The sequence below is a fragment of the Chionomys nivalis genome, chromosome 6 (genome assembly GCF_950005125.1).
Source record: "Chionomys nivalis chromosome 6, mChiNiv1.1, whole genome shotgun sequence".
Lineage (NCBI taxonomy): Eukaryota > Metazoa > Chordata > Mammalia > Rodentia > Cricetidae > Chionomys > Chionomys nivalis.
The window spans coordinates 90,783,314-90,802,052 of NC_080091.1; the positions used below are offsets into that span (position 1 = coordinate 90,783,314).

The window sequence follows — 18,739 nt, forward strand, 5'->3', positions numbered from 1 at the left end:
AGAGAGGCAGAGAGGCTGGGAGTGTGTGTGGCATGGTGTCACTCAAAGGCAGGGAAAAGCAAGCAAAATCATGGTCCTTATGCCAGCAGGGCTTTTGACATGCCTCATGCCTGGTATGACCGGACCCACGGGGAAAAGGCTGAGTTAGGGTGCAGATGTCCCCAGATCCCAGAATATTGTTAAGAACACGGAAGATGCCTGAATTGGTTGTTCAAGTTTAAGGTGTGATTTTATTTACAAAGTGAAAGGACACATTAGGAACAGATGACACAGGGAAAATGGGTATCCGAGAACCGCATCTTCATGAAAAGTATATAAATATATTACAGGACACTATATATAGTAAACATTAGAAACCGATACAGTAAACATTGCTAGTTTCTTCTCTATGCCAATATTACTGTCATTAAAAGTTTAAATACTGGCTTCAAGTATCCTCTATAAAATAAATCTACTTTATTAAAATACTGGAAAATTTTCCTATAAACAAGATTTGATACATTAAAAATAAACTCATTGTCTTTGTAACAAAGTCCACTATCATCAAATGCTGCCTCCAGCCGGAAGACCTGCCGTGTTAAATGAGTTTTGATAACCATCAGAGGTTAAAGTGGCTGTAAAACACCACATCCTGGCGGGTTTCTGGCAGGAGCACCCTCCTCTAAGGGTGAGGACTGTGATTGCTTGGCCTGGCTGCTCTGGTCTGAGTGGAGCAGGAGTCAGTTGGAGGCGAGGAGGGAGGGAGGCTGCTCTTGGTCACTGTGGGAGCCATGGCTGTGCCTTCTGCTCTTCAGCCTGAAGATGAGTCAGGACGTGGAGGATGACTTGATAGCAGAAAACATACTGACCCTGTAGGGGAAAGGGTGGGAAAGGCGGAGACAGAGAAGCTTCATTTGTACAGGTTTATACACACTAAGGTTTGAGAAGGTTGGAAACAGGAGCTTTGTTTAAACACGGAGTGTAAGAGCCAGGGCACAGAACTGTCTAGTACCATAAAGATTACAAACAACAAGCAAACTGATAAAAAGGAGAAGGGAGGGTACCAACGGGCTATGTGTAGGATGACCCTGCATCGCTAACTATCCTAAAAAGTCCTGCTCTCTGTCATTTTGTCTTATTGCTTGGTGCTGGGGACCAAAACCAGGGCTGGGCTCTCTAGGCAAGTGCTCCTCTATTGAGCTATCTCCCCAGCCTCTAAAACCTAGATTTTCTAGGTCTACTGAACTCATGTTCTTGCTTTAAAATGCCAATAAATTAGTAGCCAAGACTCTATTAAAACAAACTTCTTTAAATATTTCAGAGCAAAAACATAGAAATAAAATTTGTTTTGTTTTTTTGAGACATGGTTTTCTCTGTGTAGCCCCGACCAGGTTGGCCTCAAACTCACAGAGCTCTGCCTCCCAAGTGCTGGGGTTAAAGGTGTGCACCACCACTACTTAGTTTAATTTTTAGAAGTAAAAATTAAAATATAGTATAATTTTAATATATAATAAAACAAATAATAAGTAATAAATATAAATTATTTTTTCTTTCAATATTTTTGGTCAAAAGAGTAAAGAAATCAATGAGCTTTGATAAATGAGTCCTTTTGCTGAAATTAATGTCTGAGCTGATGATACTGAGACCTGAGGTTCTCTTGTTACCTGGCAAAGAATTAATGACTGGAAATAAATGGAAAGGAATCACAATGGACTGGAGGGATGGCCAGCAATTCAGAGCACTTGCTGCTCTGCAGGAGTTTGGTTCCCCACATTCCTGGACAGCTCACAGCTGCCCGCAACTACAGCCCTAACAGAGTCTTAGCAAATGAAACGAAGCCCACGGCATAGTAAATGGAGAGCAATAAAACAGTAACCACAACAGGAGCTCAGCTGTAACTTGCACACATGAGAACCAGAATTCTACGTAGACCGGAGACATCAGAACTCAGAAGAGGGAGCGTTAGCCATCTTCAGCCTCCTGATATTCACCTGTGTTCTAGCTTCTGTGCGCTCCCATGCTCACTGCGACGCCTCTCAACACCCTCTCATCACAGCCATCACGGAGTCCCTGTCACACAAGTCTTTCTGGCCACAGAATACTTTGTAGCCAATCGTCTTGCTCACCTTGTAACTGATTCTCTAGCCCTGTCCCTGCCCAGCACAGCTCATGTTCTAACACTAGAGCCATCACTCACTATAAGTGCAGTCAGTCACTCCAGGCGACAGGCCTGTGGCAGTTTGCCTCTCATGCAAAAGAAACCCTATCCAGTAGGACAGGCACCTTTGTGAACGCACAGACCCATTCCCTCCATGCAGGACACTCTGCCTGAAAACTCACCAGCTCTTGGCTTAAATGTTACTTTTTAAAAAAATAACTTTATTAGGTTTTTTTTTTCATAATTTCAACGTGCATATAACACATTCTAATTCTTTCTCTCTGGAATAACACCACCCCTCTTATTCATTCTCTACCATGGTTACTCCCCTCCTCGCTACAGGTCCCTCTTCCTCATTCATCTCTGTTTTTTAATTTGTGATCAGGGTCATCTACACAATCATGGGCTTGGGGCTGTCTATTGACTTTATATAGTCATGAGTTTGGGGTGTCTATTGACTTTAATCAGGGTCATCTATATTATCACAAGTTTAGGGTGTCTATCCACTGGAACCCACAGGGCTCATGTAGGCAAACAACTGAAGGAGGGGTTACTTTTTAAACAGCAATGGCTGGCTTCCTTTTCCCAGTCTTGGCTAAAGTGCTTGTCACTTTCAGAGCTATGTGATGGCCTGCCACACTCACCACCAGTGTCTGACTCAATGGTGTGCTCTAGGCTCTGGGAGATGCTGCTGGTGCACAGATAAAAACACTCCTCATGCCAATCAATGTGTTCTCCTTAGTCCCCAACAGCAGGGCTGGAAATCAGCTGTTGGGCTTCAATCTGAGTCCAAACTGTCCACGACTAGAAAGACAGGCAAGCTACAGACAGCAGTGCTCATGTTTTTAAGAGGCAGACAAATGTGACTCTGTGGACATGTAAAAACCATTTCTGTGTTTTAAATCTACCACACAGTCACCATATAGGAGAAAGGGAGGGTGGAGGGACCCAGCAATGTTAGGCTCAAGGTTAGAAGAGTGTGCACTCTCTGTACCGGGAGGGATCAGCTGGGAGTCACTGGGTGATTCCATCCATGGTTAGTTTCAGGTAAGAAAAATCAATACAACACTAACAGCCTGAGGGAGCCGCCTGGCCAGCACCCTGCAGAGCCATCTTCACAGTGCTGCTGCGGCAGCTCTGCCTGTCCACTCCCTCTGTGGGCTCCAGCAGAGAGTAGCTCTGCCTGTCCACTCTCTCCGTGGGCTCCAGCAGTCAGGGCAGCAGCTCTGCCTGTCCACTCTCTCCGTGGGCTCCAGCAGAGGGCAGCTCTGCCTGTCTACTCCCTCCGTGGGCTCCAGCAGAGAGCAGCTCTGCCTGTCCACTCCCTCCGTGGGCTCCAGCAGTGAGGGCAACAGCTCTGCCTGTCCACTCCCTCCGGGCTCCAGCAGAGGGCAGCAGCCTTTGTCTTTTAAAGGCTGGGGGTGGGAAGGACGCCCTCAATAAGCCTCCAGCACATCCACCCTCTGTGACCACAGCATTTCTTCTTCCTCCCTCTCCTTCCTTCCTCTCTTACCTGCGTGTGTGTGTGTGTGTGTGTGTGTGTGTGTGCACATGTGTGAGGCCAGAGCTCACAGATCTAGCCAACCTGACTGCCTTTTGAACCCCAGGAAATGTGTCTGACTCCACCTTCCCAGATGTTTTATGGTTTTTGAGGATCAAACCCAGGACCTCACACTTCACTGAAGGGGCTATTGCCCCTGCTCCCTTTCTCCATTTTTTTAAATTAAAAATAGTATCTAAAAAGATAATCTAAAATACTTAATTATTTTCTGAATTAATACTCACGCTGAAAGAAAAAGCTCTTTATGACAAGAGATGTTCGTTTACACTGCAATATGGAAGGAAATCTTAAAAAGATCGCTGGGCAAAGCGGCAGATCTTTCCTGGATCTTCCAGCTGCCTGAGAAGCTGTGGCAGGAAGAGTGAGCCCTACAGTTCCAGGTCAGCCTGGACAACACAGCAAGACCGTCCCCCAAAGAAACTATAACAGAGAACCAACGTTTAAGAGCACTTTTAAAAATGGATCCTCATTAGCATATGGGGACTCACCTCTGTCTGCACCATGCCATGTCTCTGTAGTCTCATGCAGCGCACCAAGTCAGAGATGTCGAACTGTGGGGACACAGAGCAGTGCATCAGACACAGACCCTGGAAGATGCACAGGACACAGAGCAGCGCATCAGACACAGACCCCGGAAGATGCACAGGACACAGAGCGGCGCATCAGACACAGACCCCGGAAGATGCACAGGACACAGAGTAGCGCATCAGACACAGACCCCGGAAGATGCACAGGACACAGAGTAGCGCATCAGACACAGACCCCAGAAGATGCACAGGACACAGACCCTGGAAGATGCTCAGCTGACTCACTATAGAATTCATTTTTTTAAAAATAAATCACCCCAGCAACAGTTTCCTCTTTCTCCTTTCCTTCCAGTCCCTTCCCCCAACAATCCTTCCCCCCTCCCCGTTTTGGTTTAGGAAAGGGCAGGTCTCCCATGATTATCAACAGAACACGGCACATCAAGCTGCAGTAAGACTAAGCACCTCCTCATGTATTAAGGCCAGGCAAGGTGACCCAGTATGAGGAGCAGGGTTCCAAAAGCCAGTCAAAGAGTCAGAGACAGCCCTGCTCCCACCGTTAGCAGTCGCACAAGAGGAACAACTACACAACTGTCACACAAGAAGACCAAGCTACACAATTGTCACACATGTCCAGAGAGCCTAGGTCAGTCCCATGCAGGCTTCCTGGTTGTCGGCTCAGTCTCTGTGAGCCCTGTGAGCCAGATAGGTGATTCTGTGAATTTTCTTGTGGTGTCCTTGACCCCTCTGGCTCCTACAATCCTTTCTCCCCCTCTTCCACAAGATTCCTCAAGCTCAGTGTTATGTTTGGCTGTGGTTCTGCATCTGTTCCCATCAGTTGCTGGATAAAGCCTCTCTGTTGACGACTGGGCTAGGAACCAATCTGGTGCCCTCCTTACCACTGTCTGCATGTAATGACCTAATGAACTGACTTCTTATGGTATCATTTATGGTGTTTCTAAGAATCAGAGTTCACTCTGTTTGAAAACCTTCAACAAAAGTTCCCTTCCTCTGAAACTTAGTTCATTTCTTAAACTATAAGTGCCGGGCGGTGGCGGTGCACGCCTTTAATCCCAGCACTTGGGCGGCAGAGGCAGGCGGATCTCTGTGAGTTTGAAGCTGGCCTGTTCTACAGAGCAAGTTCCAGGACAGACTCCAGAGATACACAGAGAAACCCTGTCTCAAAAAAAAAAAAAAAAAAAAAGAACAAAAATATAAGCAATATTTCTCACATTTTTTGAGTAAAATTCCAAATCTTTTAAATTCAGCTGACACTGAGCAGTCTGAACCAAGGGCAGATGGACTGCTGGGTTTGCCTCAACTTCAGTTATCATAGTTTATAATGGTATCAAGCACAAGACAGAACAGCTCCATCCAGAATCCTTTAGGAGACAGTGGTTTTAATCAGAGTATATATGTGTGTATGTGTATATATATATATATGTATATATATATATATAGTTAAATAGAAGGTAGATTTTAACAAGTAGGTTTTATACTAACTTATGATCCAAAAGTAAGATCATATTGTTATTTGCTATAAAATGTGTGTGTACATTTGGTGTTTTGAGACAAGGTTTCTCTGTGTTGCTCCAGCTGTCCTGGAATGTGCTCTGTAGCCCAGCCTGGCCTCAAACTCAGAGATCTGCCTACCTCTGCCACCCAAGTGCTGGGATTAAAGGCGTACACCGCCACTGCCTAGCTTTTACCCTTTTTTTAATTTTTTTATTGAAAAAAAAATTTCCACCTCCTCCGAACCTCCCATTTCCCTCCTCCTCCTCCCACTCCTCTCCCCCTCCCCCCACTCCTTTCCCCCTCCCTCTCCAGTCCGAAGAGCAGTCAGGGTTCCCTGCACTGTGTAAAGTCCAAGGTCCTCCTCCCTCCATCTAGGTCTAGGAAGGTGAGCATCCAAACTGGCTAGGCTCCCACAAAGCCAGAACATGAAGTAGGATCAAAACCCAGTGCCACTGTCCTTGGCTTCTCATCAGCCCTCATTGTCCGCCGTGTTCAGAGAGTCTGGTTTTATCCCATGCTTTTTCAGTTCCAGTCCAGCTGGCCTTGGTGAGCTCCCAATAGATAGCTTTTACTTTTTAAAATTAGGAATAACTACTTAGAGCAATAGATTAGCATTAATTTTCAGACAAAAACATTCCTTTCTTATCTACAGGGAACAACAATAACAAAACCCAGTATTTTCCTCTTCAAAGCGGACTGTCTTTTGGACTTGGGTATTTCCTGTAAGCATGGCAACACTGACGTTATCTCACAGAGAAACTGAAGGACTGCAAGGGGTAAGGAAGGACAGCACCCATGGAGCTTTATACACTTTTAAATAGCCACAGTATTGAATGTTAGATTCAACAATATCTTTACTCACTTCAAGATCTTGGCTGATTAGTTCAAGGACCACGTCTATGCATATGAGGGTCCCTGAGCGTCCAATGCCAGCGCTGCAGTGTGTGATGACTGGGCCTGACCTGTGGATGTATCTCATGTAGGAGATGAAAGTGAGCAGGTCGTCTGGCTGGGACGGTGTGTCGTGGTCAGGCCAGGCAGTGAAATTCAGATGAGAAATATGGCGCACCTCTCCTGTCTGAAAGTGTGAACAGAGTGAGCAGGTTAGGATGTCACACCGTTTCTACACCAGTGCCTCACTGTTACACTGTCACACCGTTCCTAAGCCAGTGCCTCACTGTTACAACGTCACACTGTTCCTAAGCCAGTGCCTCACTGTTACAATGTCACACCGTTCCTAAGCCAGTGCCTCACTGTTACAATGTCACACTGTTCCTAAGCCAGTGCCTCACTGTTACAATGTCACACTGTTCCTAAGCCAGTGCCTCACTGTTACAACGTCACACTGTTCCTAAGCCAGTGCCTCACTGTTACAATGTCACACTGTTCCTAAGCCAGTATCTCACTGTTACAACGTCACACTGTTCCTAAGCCAGTGCCTCACTGTTACAATGTCACACTGTTCCTAAGCCAGTGCCCCACTATATTGCTCTTTCAAACCTGAAGAGTATATTGATCAGAGCGAAAGGAAAACTGGAAGGAATAAAAAGGCTTCATAAATACACAAAGCTGGGCATGATAAAATATACCTAATTTCCAGGGTTCAGACTAAGAGAGAAGGGCCACATAGCAAGACGTCACCGTGACTCAAAACAGAACCGACTGAAAGGAAATGCACAGAAAACCTTATCAAGAGGGTTTCTAGTTTTACACCACCACATAGTCCTAGAGGCTGGGATGGTATTCAGGCTCTTGTATAGACTAGGCAAAAGCCATACCTAGTTATTGTGGGCTCATTTAAATTAAATACACTGATAATGTTCAACATGAGAACCATTCTTTTCCTCCGTGTTTGTATGAGGGACGGTCACTTAGGTAACCTGCACTAAATTCATCTTCCATGTTTGACAACTGTAGCTGGAGGCATCTAAATGACAGTCATTATGGCACAACTGTCCACAAACTAAATACGGTGGCTGCCTTCACAAGGCATGACTGATAATCAGAGTTTTAAAAACAGTCTGGGTTAGTCTGCTTAGATGACAGACCTTAGGGGGAGAAAAAAAACAAGTTTCTATGTATCTTACAGCTTCTGAATCAATACGCACTATTTATTCCTAAGCACGGAATCCACTGAATTCACATTCCTGTCACCCCAGCAGCCAGGAGGTAGAAACTGGAGGATCAGGACTTCTGTGCTGTCTGTAGCTCTACAGTGATTTTGAGGTCAGCCTAGGCTACGTGAGACTGTCTCAAAAACAAAATCACAGCAGATGACCTGCTTCCATGGCAACAATCCCAGCAAACGTGCAGGGATTAGGAAAAGCAAAGATGACTCACCTGAATATCCTCCAGGGTTATCACCCTGACAACGAACCCCTTCAGCTGCTGCATCCTCAGGAGGGCCAGGCGCAGCCTCTCGTTGGCCATGGTGGTCGTGCCGAGGATGCTCGGCCAGTAGCGCTGGCATTTGACCTTTTCTCCTTCCACCTCTTGGGTCATCATTGCTATCACGGTGGAGTTCTGCTCCCAAACCATCTGCCAGAAATCCCCCACGGTAGTGGGCAAAGGCCCCTGGCAGGCGATGTAGACGAATTCCTGTGTCCCCACTGGGATCCTGATGAAACTGGCGTTGATGTAGCCACCTTCATCTCCAAGAGGAACTCTTGTGGTGTCATCTGTGAATTCCACAGTGAAAGGTCCATGTCATGATCACACACTGGCACACTGAGTTTCACAAATAAGCAGTCCAAGGCCACGATAGCCCCTGGAGCCCTTGATGGACTCACTGCCACATGAGAACACTCAAACGGCAGTGGTCCACATTACATTTATGTTTTTGTTCCATGTATCTAAGATGGTGGCTTGGTGGCGTTCTATGAACTCTGGGATTTGCTAACATACATTTCATATTATATATAAGAGTAAAAATGTATACTTAAGGTGATAACATATGCAACTGAAATTAAACTTAACACATACAAGTAGAATGTCATAGTAAGCAATCAGAGAAGCAAACACAAACATCTTTGTTACTTCCCTGTCAATATATCCATACCAATGATCAAAGACTCAAATGATGGGACACTTTCACAGAATAAAGTTAGCATAGAAATGATAGTATCCAAGTGTTACTGACATATCTGACTCCCACACAGACCTGAGACACACTTTTTATTTTGTATTTTGTATTGTGTGTGTGTGTGTGTGTGTGTGTGTGTGTGTGTGTGTGTGTTGGGGGGAAGCATGTCACAGCACATGTGTGGAGGTCAGAGGACAACACGACAAGGCTATCTCTTTCCTTTCACCATGTGGTCACCAGGGTTGGTATCCTTGCCTGTTGTGCTGGCCTCATTTTTATTTTAAATATTTATAAATTTAGCAAGTAATTTTGGTGGCAATCAAGGTAAAAACCTCTAAAATTAGATTTTAAAATTTATTGATTGACTTTTATCTCTTAGTTCATAATTTATTTCCTAACAATAAATTGATTACTTTTATACTTTTTTTTTTTTTTGGTCACATTCTGACTACAAAATACAAATCTGAATGTATCTTTGTCTCATAGTGACAGCAACCGCTATGTACCTAATGCTCCACTTATTAAACTGTCTTAGAGTCTTCAAAGACAGGGCCTCTCTGTGTAGCCCAGACTGTACTGGAACTCACTACGCAGATCACCTTGAATCTAGAGATTAACCTGCCTCTGCCTCTTGGGTGCCAGGATTAAAGGCATGTGCCACCATGCCAGGCCAGTCTCAGTTTTTACAGAGAGCTTTCAGAATGAATTTTATGTTTTCCATCTTGACTAAAAAACTCAGTTGCATATTATATATGACAAGATTGCCATTTCTGGGCTGCAGAATGACAGGATCGGTGTCACACGCTACAATACAAAGTGCTAATATGGAAGAGGATGTCAAGTTAAAATTTGGGGACACGCACACGCACTGAAAAGAAAATCACATTGCTGGCTAAAACAATGGGTTGAAATCATTCCTTTTATTTTCTTCTAGACTCCAAAACAAATGAAAGGCTCATGCATGGCAGTTCATCAGACACACACATGCACATGGCTGCTCTTTACATGTCTGTCAACTTAAAATAGAATAAGCTAATGGTGTGGGTACACATAGATCCAAGGATGGTCATTAGGAAGCAATTAACATGTACTTAAATATGACTAATATGCACATGTGTGTGCAGAGTCAACCTCGGGTGTCATTCCTCGGGAGCCTTTACCATCTTCCAGAGACAGGGTGGCTGCTGGGACCGAGTCCTGCTGATTAGGTCCAGCAGGCTATTCGTCTCCACTTCTAAACACTCTACCAACTGAGCTCTCTCACGCTTGCCAATTAACTTTGGAATTACTGATAAGGCATCACCAACTGACTTCTAATTAAGAAATGGTTTTGAAAATGTCAGGAGTACCACAACAAATGTCCAAGATGGCCACGCCGAGCTCCAGAGTCTCAGAGCACAGGAAAAAGCATTTGCTCTGTAATCTACAGACCTGTTACTAGAGTCTCAGAGCACGGGAAAGGGCATTTGCTCTGTAATCTACAGACCTGTTACCAGTAAAACACTCTGCCTCCATGTGCATGCATGTACTTACGTGTGAGGTACAACAGGTCAGGCTGGCAGGCTAACAGTTCACACTGCACAAACACTCAAAAAGTCACACAGGAACTCACAGGGAACACACACTCAGTTAGAGCCACACTGGAACTCACAGGGAACACACACTTGATGGGGGAAGAGTCTTCTGTTTTGTGTTAATTTCATTGGTTAAATAAAGAAACTGCCTTGGCTCTTTGATAGGACAGAAAATTAGGTAGGCGGAGTAGACAGAACAGGATGCTGGGAGAAAGAAGCTGAGTCAGGCAGTCGCCATGATTCTCCCACTCCAGACAGATGCAGGTTAAGATCTTTCCTGGTAAGCCAGCTCGTGGTACTACACAGAATATTAGAAATGGGTTAGATCAATATGTAAGAGCTAGCCAATAAGAGGCTGGAACTAATGGGCCAGGCAGTGTTCAAAAGAATACAGTTTCCGTGTAATTATTTCGGTAAAGCTAGCTGGGTGGCGGGAAGCGGCCCGCCACTCCCACTACAACACACACTCAGTTAGAGCCACACTGGAACTCACAGGGAAGGATATTTTTGTATCTGTTCTTCCTTCGGTTTTCCTTGGTCTGTCCAATCAGGCACTGATCCAATGGTTTTAATTCTTGAAGATTCTACAAGTAACAAAATGAACATAAGGTTAAATTTGCTGACTGACACCATAATTTAGCCATACTGATCAGGGCTAACTGTGAGTGCCAGAGACTTCAGAGTGGATTTGGGGAGCTGCTGCTGAGCCTATTAACTGCAGCGCCTTGACTGGACACATAATAACCAGCGTACTTAACAGGCATCATTTCTTATGCTAAGTTTTAACTTCAGTTTAAAAATGGCTGTATATACATTTAAAAAAAAAACCCTACAGAAGCACGTTTCTCTTAAGCCAATATCTGGAGTATCATCTGTCACAGGGTCACAGGACATGGTGCATAGTATTGCTGTGGACAGTGTGATCTGTAGGGTCACAGGTCACAGTGTATGGTATTGCTGCAGACAGTGTTATCTGTAGGGTCACAGGTCACAGGCCAATGTGTGTGGTATTGCTGTAGACAGAGTGATCTATAGGGTCACTGGCCACAGTGTGTGGTATTGCTGTAGACAGTGTGATCTTTAGAGTCACAGGTCACTGGCCACAGTGTATGGTATTGCTGTAGACAGTGTGATCTTTAGAGTCACAGGTCACTGGCCACGGTGTGTGGTATTGCTGTAGATGGTGTGTGGTATTACTGTAGACAGAGGGATCTATAGGGTCACTGGCCACAGTGTGTGGTATTGCTGTAGATGGCGTGTGGTATTACTGTAGAGAGAGGGATCTATAGGGTCACTGGCCACGGTGTGTGGTATTGCTGTAGACAGTGTGATCTTTAGAGTCACAGGTCACTGGCCACGGTGTGTGGTATTGCTGTAGACAGTGTGATCTTTAGAGTCACAGGCCACTGGCCACGGTGTGTGGTGTTGCTGTAGACAGTGTGATCTTTAGAGTCACAGGTCACTGGCCACGGTGTGTGGTATTGCTGTAGACAGTGTGATCTTTAGAGTCACAGGTCACTGGCCACGGTGTGTGGTATTGCTGTAGACAATGTGATCTTTAGAGTCACAGGTCACTGGCCACAGTGTGTGGTATTGCTGCTGTCAAACAGTCCACTGTGCAATGGTCAGTTCTCATTTTCACCCATCTTCTCACTCAAAAAAGACATGCTGACGGCCTCTCCTGTAGACATGCAAGGCACTGTGACAAGTAAAGCGACAGCTATAGCTCTCAGGGAACTTACACCTCCCAAGAGCAAAATGGAAATAATAAGTATGACGATATGTCTTTTAGAAGTTAGTAAGGTGCTGGGGAGGGGAACAAAGCTCTACGTTAGAGAGGACATGCTGGAGCTTCTGTGATAGTGTTCAACCCCAAACCTTAAAGAAGACAATCTCATCTCTACAAGATGAGATTTAGAGAGAAGGAGCATACACCCTAGCTCCCGAGTGGTCCCAGGGGGGTACACTCCAGCTCCCGAGTGGTCTCAGGGGGGTACACCCTAGCTCCCAAGTGGTCCCAGGGGAGTACACCCCAGCTCCCGAGTGGTCCCAGGGGGGTACACCCCAGCTCCCGAGTGGTCCCAGGGGGGTACACCCCAGCTCCCGAGTGGTCCCAGGGGGGTACACCCCAGCTCCCGAGTGGTCCCAGGGGGGTACACCCCAGCTCCCGAGTGGTCCCAGGGGGGTACACTCCAGCTCCCGAGTGGTCCCAGGGGGGTACACTCCAGCTCCCGAGTGGTCCCAGGGGGGCACACCCTAGCTCCCGAGTGGTCCAAGGGGGGTATACCCTAGCTTCGGAGTGGTCTCAGGGGGATACAACCCCAGCTGCCGAGTGGTCCCAGGGGGGTATACCCCAGCTCCCGAGTGGTCCCAGGGAACCTTTAGAGAGCAAGCACATATACAGCAGCAGCTCTCGGTCTGGTGCCTCCTTTCAGGGACAAGAAAGGGTGAGCAATGAAGCCAATGGTTTGAGGGACAGGGACAAGGTTACCACAAACTACAGTGGGGTTGCATTTCTCCTGCCATAAGACTGCAGGAGCAAGGGCTGCAAACTGGCATGCATACCCCAGAGGGGCCATGTCTAGTTGTAGCAACTCCTTGTACTAACACACCCCCTGCAGAAGCCAGGATGACTTTGAACTCCTGAACCTCCTGCCTTCAACTAGCAAGAGCTGGGAATATAGGCATATGTTATCATAACCAGATTATTTTTATTAAAAAGACTTTATATATGAGGAACGGAGGATATCATTAGAAAAATCTATCTAGTTATGAGCAGTTAATATGATCCTGCTTAGTCATAATTAACTATGAAAAGGTGGTGTGTCTAGAGGCGGAAGTCAGTCAGCCGCACAGGGTAGTGCTGCAAAGCGATCAGTATTTCCAAAGACATGGAAGTTTTTCCAACCCTTAGGCTAGCAAGGACACATTTTCCATCAAATAAATGCACATGCCACTTACCTGTAGCTCCTGAGCAGGGATCCCTTGATCAAGCAAGCCTTGAAGCGTGCGGATGGTAGCCTGCAACTGAGTGCCAGTGTACTTGCCGGACGGAGGGACTCTGACCACTGGCAGGGCAGCCAGCTCCTCATTTGTCAGAAAGGGGCGATCTATCAGAGAGGACCAGAGGACTCTTCAGTTCTCCCCAGAGCGGGCTCAAGGAATAGGAGAGCTCCCTGTGCCTGTTCTCATTTGCCATCATCCCATGCAAAGGGCGTCTCTGTAAAGCAGTGTGGCTGACTGGCTGACGACCACAGTCCACCCAGTCTCTGTGACCACACAGCTGCTTTACCCAGCACTGAAGAGCTACGGTGCCACTGCTCATAAGTCTGCAAGGCTTGCGACTCCCAGCTATTCATATTTTTGGATGGAGCACATGTTCATTTCTGCTGGACTTTAATGGCACTATTTATATTAGGAAAACTGTCAGGATCATTTATAATGAGCTATTGAGGGAGCATGACGCAATTATAGCTCATAGCAACTGATAATGCGGATGTCAACCCACCTGAGAAATTATTCTCAGATGGAGGAACCCTGCCCGGCAAAGTACCACTGACTCCGAAAACCGTTGCTTTCATCTGTAATTTCACTTGTGCAACAACAGTTATGGTATATCTCCATTACTGTGTATTTTCATGTAATATGAACATGTAATCTCATGATTACATCTCAGTCTTATGGGCACACATATTGTGGATGGTCAAAAGGATGACTTTCTCTCTATACTATGTTCTCCTCATTAGGGTGAGAAACTTAGAAGCCTGCTCTCTATCATTAGCCTGACTGACGGAGCAAGTGATCCAGATGTGCATCCTTCTGGACGGATCACAAATAGAACTTTCATGGATTTTACTTATGAAATTGCAGGTGTCTGGCCTTGTGGGACCTAAGCCCTTCAGAGGATTTATGATGAATTAGGATGGTGTTGCAGGTGTCTGTCCGTGTTCTATCTTAGCCCTTCAAGAGATCAACAGCACTCAGCTGACTTATCATGTCCAGATACTATTAATCACACTGAAGAAATGTAAAATAATGCATGTATTCTTTGTCTTTTCCTTACATCTCTATGGTTTAGTTTTCTCCCTGTAACCTGTAGTGGCCCTCTTAAAAGATGGCTGGGGGGACCGCCCCCCCCACAGCTGCAGCTGTTGTTGGCTACAAACTAGCAGTCTGTGTATCTTCAAAGAATGCCTATGTCACGGAGAATTTTCCTTGTAGTTTTTATTTTTTTTTATTACTAACAAGTTGCTAATGAATAGATGTATTTATGCTTAGGAATTTGTAACAGCAGAAGTAGAATAAGAATGTAGAGATAGAAATAAGAATGTAGAGATAGAATAAGAATGTAGAGATAGAATAAGAATGTAGAGATAGAGTAAGAATGTAGAGATAGAATAAGAATGTAGAGATAGAATAAGAATGTAGAGATAGAATAAGAATGTAGAAGAAATAGGATGAGAAGAAATAGGATGAGAAGAAATAGGATGGAGAAGTAGAAGAAAAAGAAAAAAAAGTAAAATAATTAGAACAAGAATGAACTGGAACAAAGTATTGCAACAGAGAACTGGAATTAGAATAGAGGCAGAGAATTCTCTGTCTTTGCTCTAATTAGAGCAACGAAATTATAGACAATTAGAACAGAAAAAAATAGGGTGGAGGCAGCAGAATAAAGAGAGAAAAATAAAGAGCACAAGAAGAGAAACAAGGTGTGAGAGAAGTTTTCCTACAGCCACCAGACTTTTTAGTTCCTATGCGTATTTGGCTTCTCTTTTTGAACCGAGTAAAAACCTTTAAGGCAGGCCCTTGAAGGGTTCCGATAGAAACCCCATCTAGTTCCCTGTTACTGCTCATTAGAATCTTGGCTGGGGAAGAAGGAGACACAGACATCAGGCTCTACACATCAGGAGACTGCTTAGAATACAGGCTTCCTTCTCAGCCCACTCTTGGCATTCCGGGCTGAAGTCCTGGCCTGTGACACTGGTCTCCCTGCAGAAGAGTACTTTCTTGGGCTATTCAGGAGTTGAATTAAACAAGGACCCTGGCAGAGCCCGGACCGAGCGAGTGTCTGCTGTATGGACTATTCCTAACAGCAGTCAAACTACCAACCCAGGCAGAGGAAGACTCCACAGCTCACTGACTGTCAGGACGCAGACATGGTGCAGCTACTGTGCAGGTGGCAGGGGTGCTGAGCACCACGGGGAACACAGGCTGGGCAAGACCCCAAAGCTCAGTGTCTGACTGGGCATGGTTAGCGGTGATGCACTCTTTGTAACGGGGTGTGAAGGCAACTGGGGCGGAGCAGCTCGGTGAACGAGCACGGGTGGCCGGAGCCCGTGGGAGCACTGTGCACAACAGCCTACCTAAGCAGAAAAAGGGTTCAAGCCACGAATTCCTTCTAAAACATTAAGAAGTCATTTAATCCAGCATGCAGGAAGCAGAGGCAAGCTGATCTCTGTGAGTTCAAGGTCAGCTTGGTTAATGTTACAAATTCCGGGTTAGCCAGGAAAACTAGTGAGACTGTTTCAAAAATCAAAAGCAAACCAAAACAAATAAATAAAAGTACCAGGACTCCGTGCTTGGTGTTTGTTGTTGTTTGTTTTTTTTCAACTTGACACAAGTTATCTAGGAAGAGGGAAATTCAACTGAGAAAATGCCTCCATCAGATTGACACGAAGGCAAGTCTGCGTGTGTGTAGACTATTTTTTTGATTGACACATGAGGGCTCAGCTTACTGTGGGCAGTGTTGCTGCCGGGCAGGTGCTCCTGGGTTCTCTAAGAAAACAGGGTGAGGAAGCCTTGGGGAGAAGCCTGTAAGCAGCTCCTCTGTGGCCTCTGCTTGGGATCCTTCCTGGAATTCCTGCACTGACCCCAAGTGATGGACCATGACCAGAATGTCTAAGGTGGACAAACCATTCTCAAGTTGCTTTCGGTCAAGGTGTTTTATCACAGTAATAGAAACTCTAAGTAGAACAGACTTCAAATAATCAAACTCCACCCTTCATGACGGCGATATAGCATTAGAAAGCGCAAGAAGAGAGGAGTGAAGCCCTAGTGTCTTTCCACTGGCCCCTGAGAGGCTGTCGCCAAGGGTAACTGGAGCTCCTGCACGTCACATAGTCCACCAGTTTTACTGTAAATAAGATGAGCCCTTTGGTTTCTCAATATACTTTGTGATTTATCCTACGCCACTGAAGCTTTAGGATCCAACCATGCAAACAATTTGGTTCTGATAACCACAGTCGATGTCCATGTGATTTAGCTTCAAGCATAAAACCAAAGAGCACACACATATGACCAAATAACATTCGTACATCGTGGAAAGCATCTTTTACTAAGTTTTCCTACCTACTGTTTTTAATGAAAAAAAAAAAGGCAATAAAATTCTTGCCTTTGCTGGAGTCTCCATGGTCTGCTGCCTCTGTTGGGAATTCCCTGCTTCCTCGTGTTACTCCGTCTTCAGCACACGTTCCTTCCTCTGATGCCTCAGGTACGCTGTGCCAACAAACACATTTGAAATGCTTTGTCTCCAAGACAATTTTAAATATCACGATTCAAGTCACTTATTTTCTTTATAACAACTACAATATTGCGACACTTGCTGAGCTCATGAGACGGCTCAGTGGGTCGTCAAGCCTGATGACCCAGGTTCACCCCGGGACCCACACAGAAGGACAGGAGCTGCCTCAGTTGCTTTGACAGCTACACCTGTGATGTGGGATGTGTGCAGCACATATGCACACACACAATAAATAGATACATATAAAAATTAAAATAAACTTTCTGATTTAAAAAAAAATCCAAACTGGGTATGGTAGTACTCTCTGTGCCGTCAGCTCCTCTGGGGGCTGAGGCAGGAGGATCACTTGAACCTTGTAGTTACAGACCAGCCTAAAAAACAAAGCAAGACCTTGTCTAAAATACAAACAAAAATTAAACATGAGAACCTCTAAACTAAGTAGGTCCTCCAATGCACAATTTTTGAGATACATGGTAGGTATGAACTCAAGTGCACTGTAGTTCTAGTTGCAGACTCCAGAGACCAAGGAGTCCCTTCGGGGATGGTTTCATTTGTGTCAACATGGATGGCATTATTTTTTATCAACATGTGACTCCTTTTTCATACGTGTGCATACATGTACGAGGGTAAGCATGTACTTTGTGTGTAGGAGCAGAGGTCTACCTTGGGCATTGCTTCTCAGGTGTAATACACCTGGCAAGATATTTCAAGTGCTTGGACCTTGCCAACCAGCCAGCCCTAGATCTGCCTGTTCCTACTTCTCCAGGGCTTCACTACAGCAGACAGCACCACACGCAGTGAGATCTAAGGCTCAAACTCAGGCTCTCGAACAAAGCATCTTACTGACTTGGCCATCTCTTCATCCCTCCCTCTCACGACTGCACCTTGTGGGTGTGTCTGAGATTATTTCAAGAATCCCTGTGGAGGAAACATGATCTTTAGCTGCAGCTATGAGTGAAGACGGTCTTGGCTTCACTCAATGTGATGAAACTCAGCACAAGTTCTCATTATTCTGGGGGTACACAGACGATGTTGTCTTCTATGATTCCCATGGGCTAAAGACTTGGTTCACAGCTAACAGTATATGGGGAATCATTCGGCCTTCACGAGACAGCAGGACCTATGCGAGGTTTCCTGAAGGGGCTCTGGGGTAGCAGCTCCTCCTGTCTCTTCCCGCCACCATCAGGTTATCTTTGCTCCCCCACACACTGTGCCATGGTATTCTACCTGGTCACAGATCCAGAGCAACAGGGCCAAGCAGTATCAACTGAACCCTATGAAATGGAGGCTCCAGGGAACCTTTCTTCCTGCAGTGTGATTTACTCCAGGTGTTCCGTTACAGCCATGGAAATCTGGCTCCCAGATCATACTTGGTGAGGTGATCAGAGAAAGGAAACCAGGCAGAAAATTAGTGTTTGGGTGTAGGTAGGGTAAAATCTCAGGATTTTTACTTTCTGATGGTCAGGAGAACTAAGTGGGGTTCTCTGTCTGAGAATACCAGTACACACCATTAAAGCAGGGCACAGACAGAATCTCCCAAAAGATCAAATGGAAGCAGCAATTATCCTGTTGGTTTTTTTTTCTGATTTATTTATGTGTATGAGTGTGTTGTCTGTGTTTGGACGTGCAACAGGCATGCGCCTGCTGCTCCTGGAGGTCAGAGGACGGCAGCAGGTAATTCAGAAAGGGAGTCACTAGCGGTCGTGAGCTGGCGATGCTGCCAGGGGCCAGACCCCAGTCTACAGCTGCACCAAGATTCTGTCTGTCCACCCTGGAGCTGGAGTTACAGGCAGTTGTCAGGTGCCCCATGCTGGTGCTGTGAACTA

The 18,739-nt window shown here is 45.6% G+C and overlaps 1 protein-coding gene across 4 annotated transcripts in view; it reads right to left on the bottom strand.

The window, feature by feature from the left end:
* Nucleotides 1-218: 218 nt before the first annotated feature.
* Nucleotides 219-18,739, bottom strand: part of Ptpn13 (protein tyrosine phosphatase non-receptor type 13) — a 194,951-nt gene continuing 176,430 nt past the window's right edge. For all 4 annotated transcript variants that reach the window (XM_057771410.1, XM_057771408.1, XM_057771407.1 and 1 more), the window contains 7 exons: nucleotides 16,785-16,888; nucleotides 13,355-13,503; nucleotides 10,887-10,977; nucleotides 8,078-8,415; nucleotides 6,600-6,815; nucleotides 4,187-4,249; nucleotides 219-849 (listed from right to left, as the gene is read on the bottom strand). In XM_057771410.1, coding sequence (XP_057627393.1) covers nucleotides 757-849; nucleotides 4,187-4,249; nucleotides 6,600-6,815; nucleotides 8,078-8,415; nucleotides 10,887-10,977; nucleotides 13,355-13,503; nucleotides 16,785-16,888 — 1,054 coding nt within the window. In that variant the 3' untranslated portion in view covers nucleotides 219-756. The remainder of the gene's footprint in view (nucleotides 850-4,186; nucleotides 4,250-6,599; nucleotides 6,816-8,077; nucleotides 8,416-10,886; nucleotides 10,978-13,354; nucleotides 13,504-16,784; nucleotides 16,889-18,739) is intronic.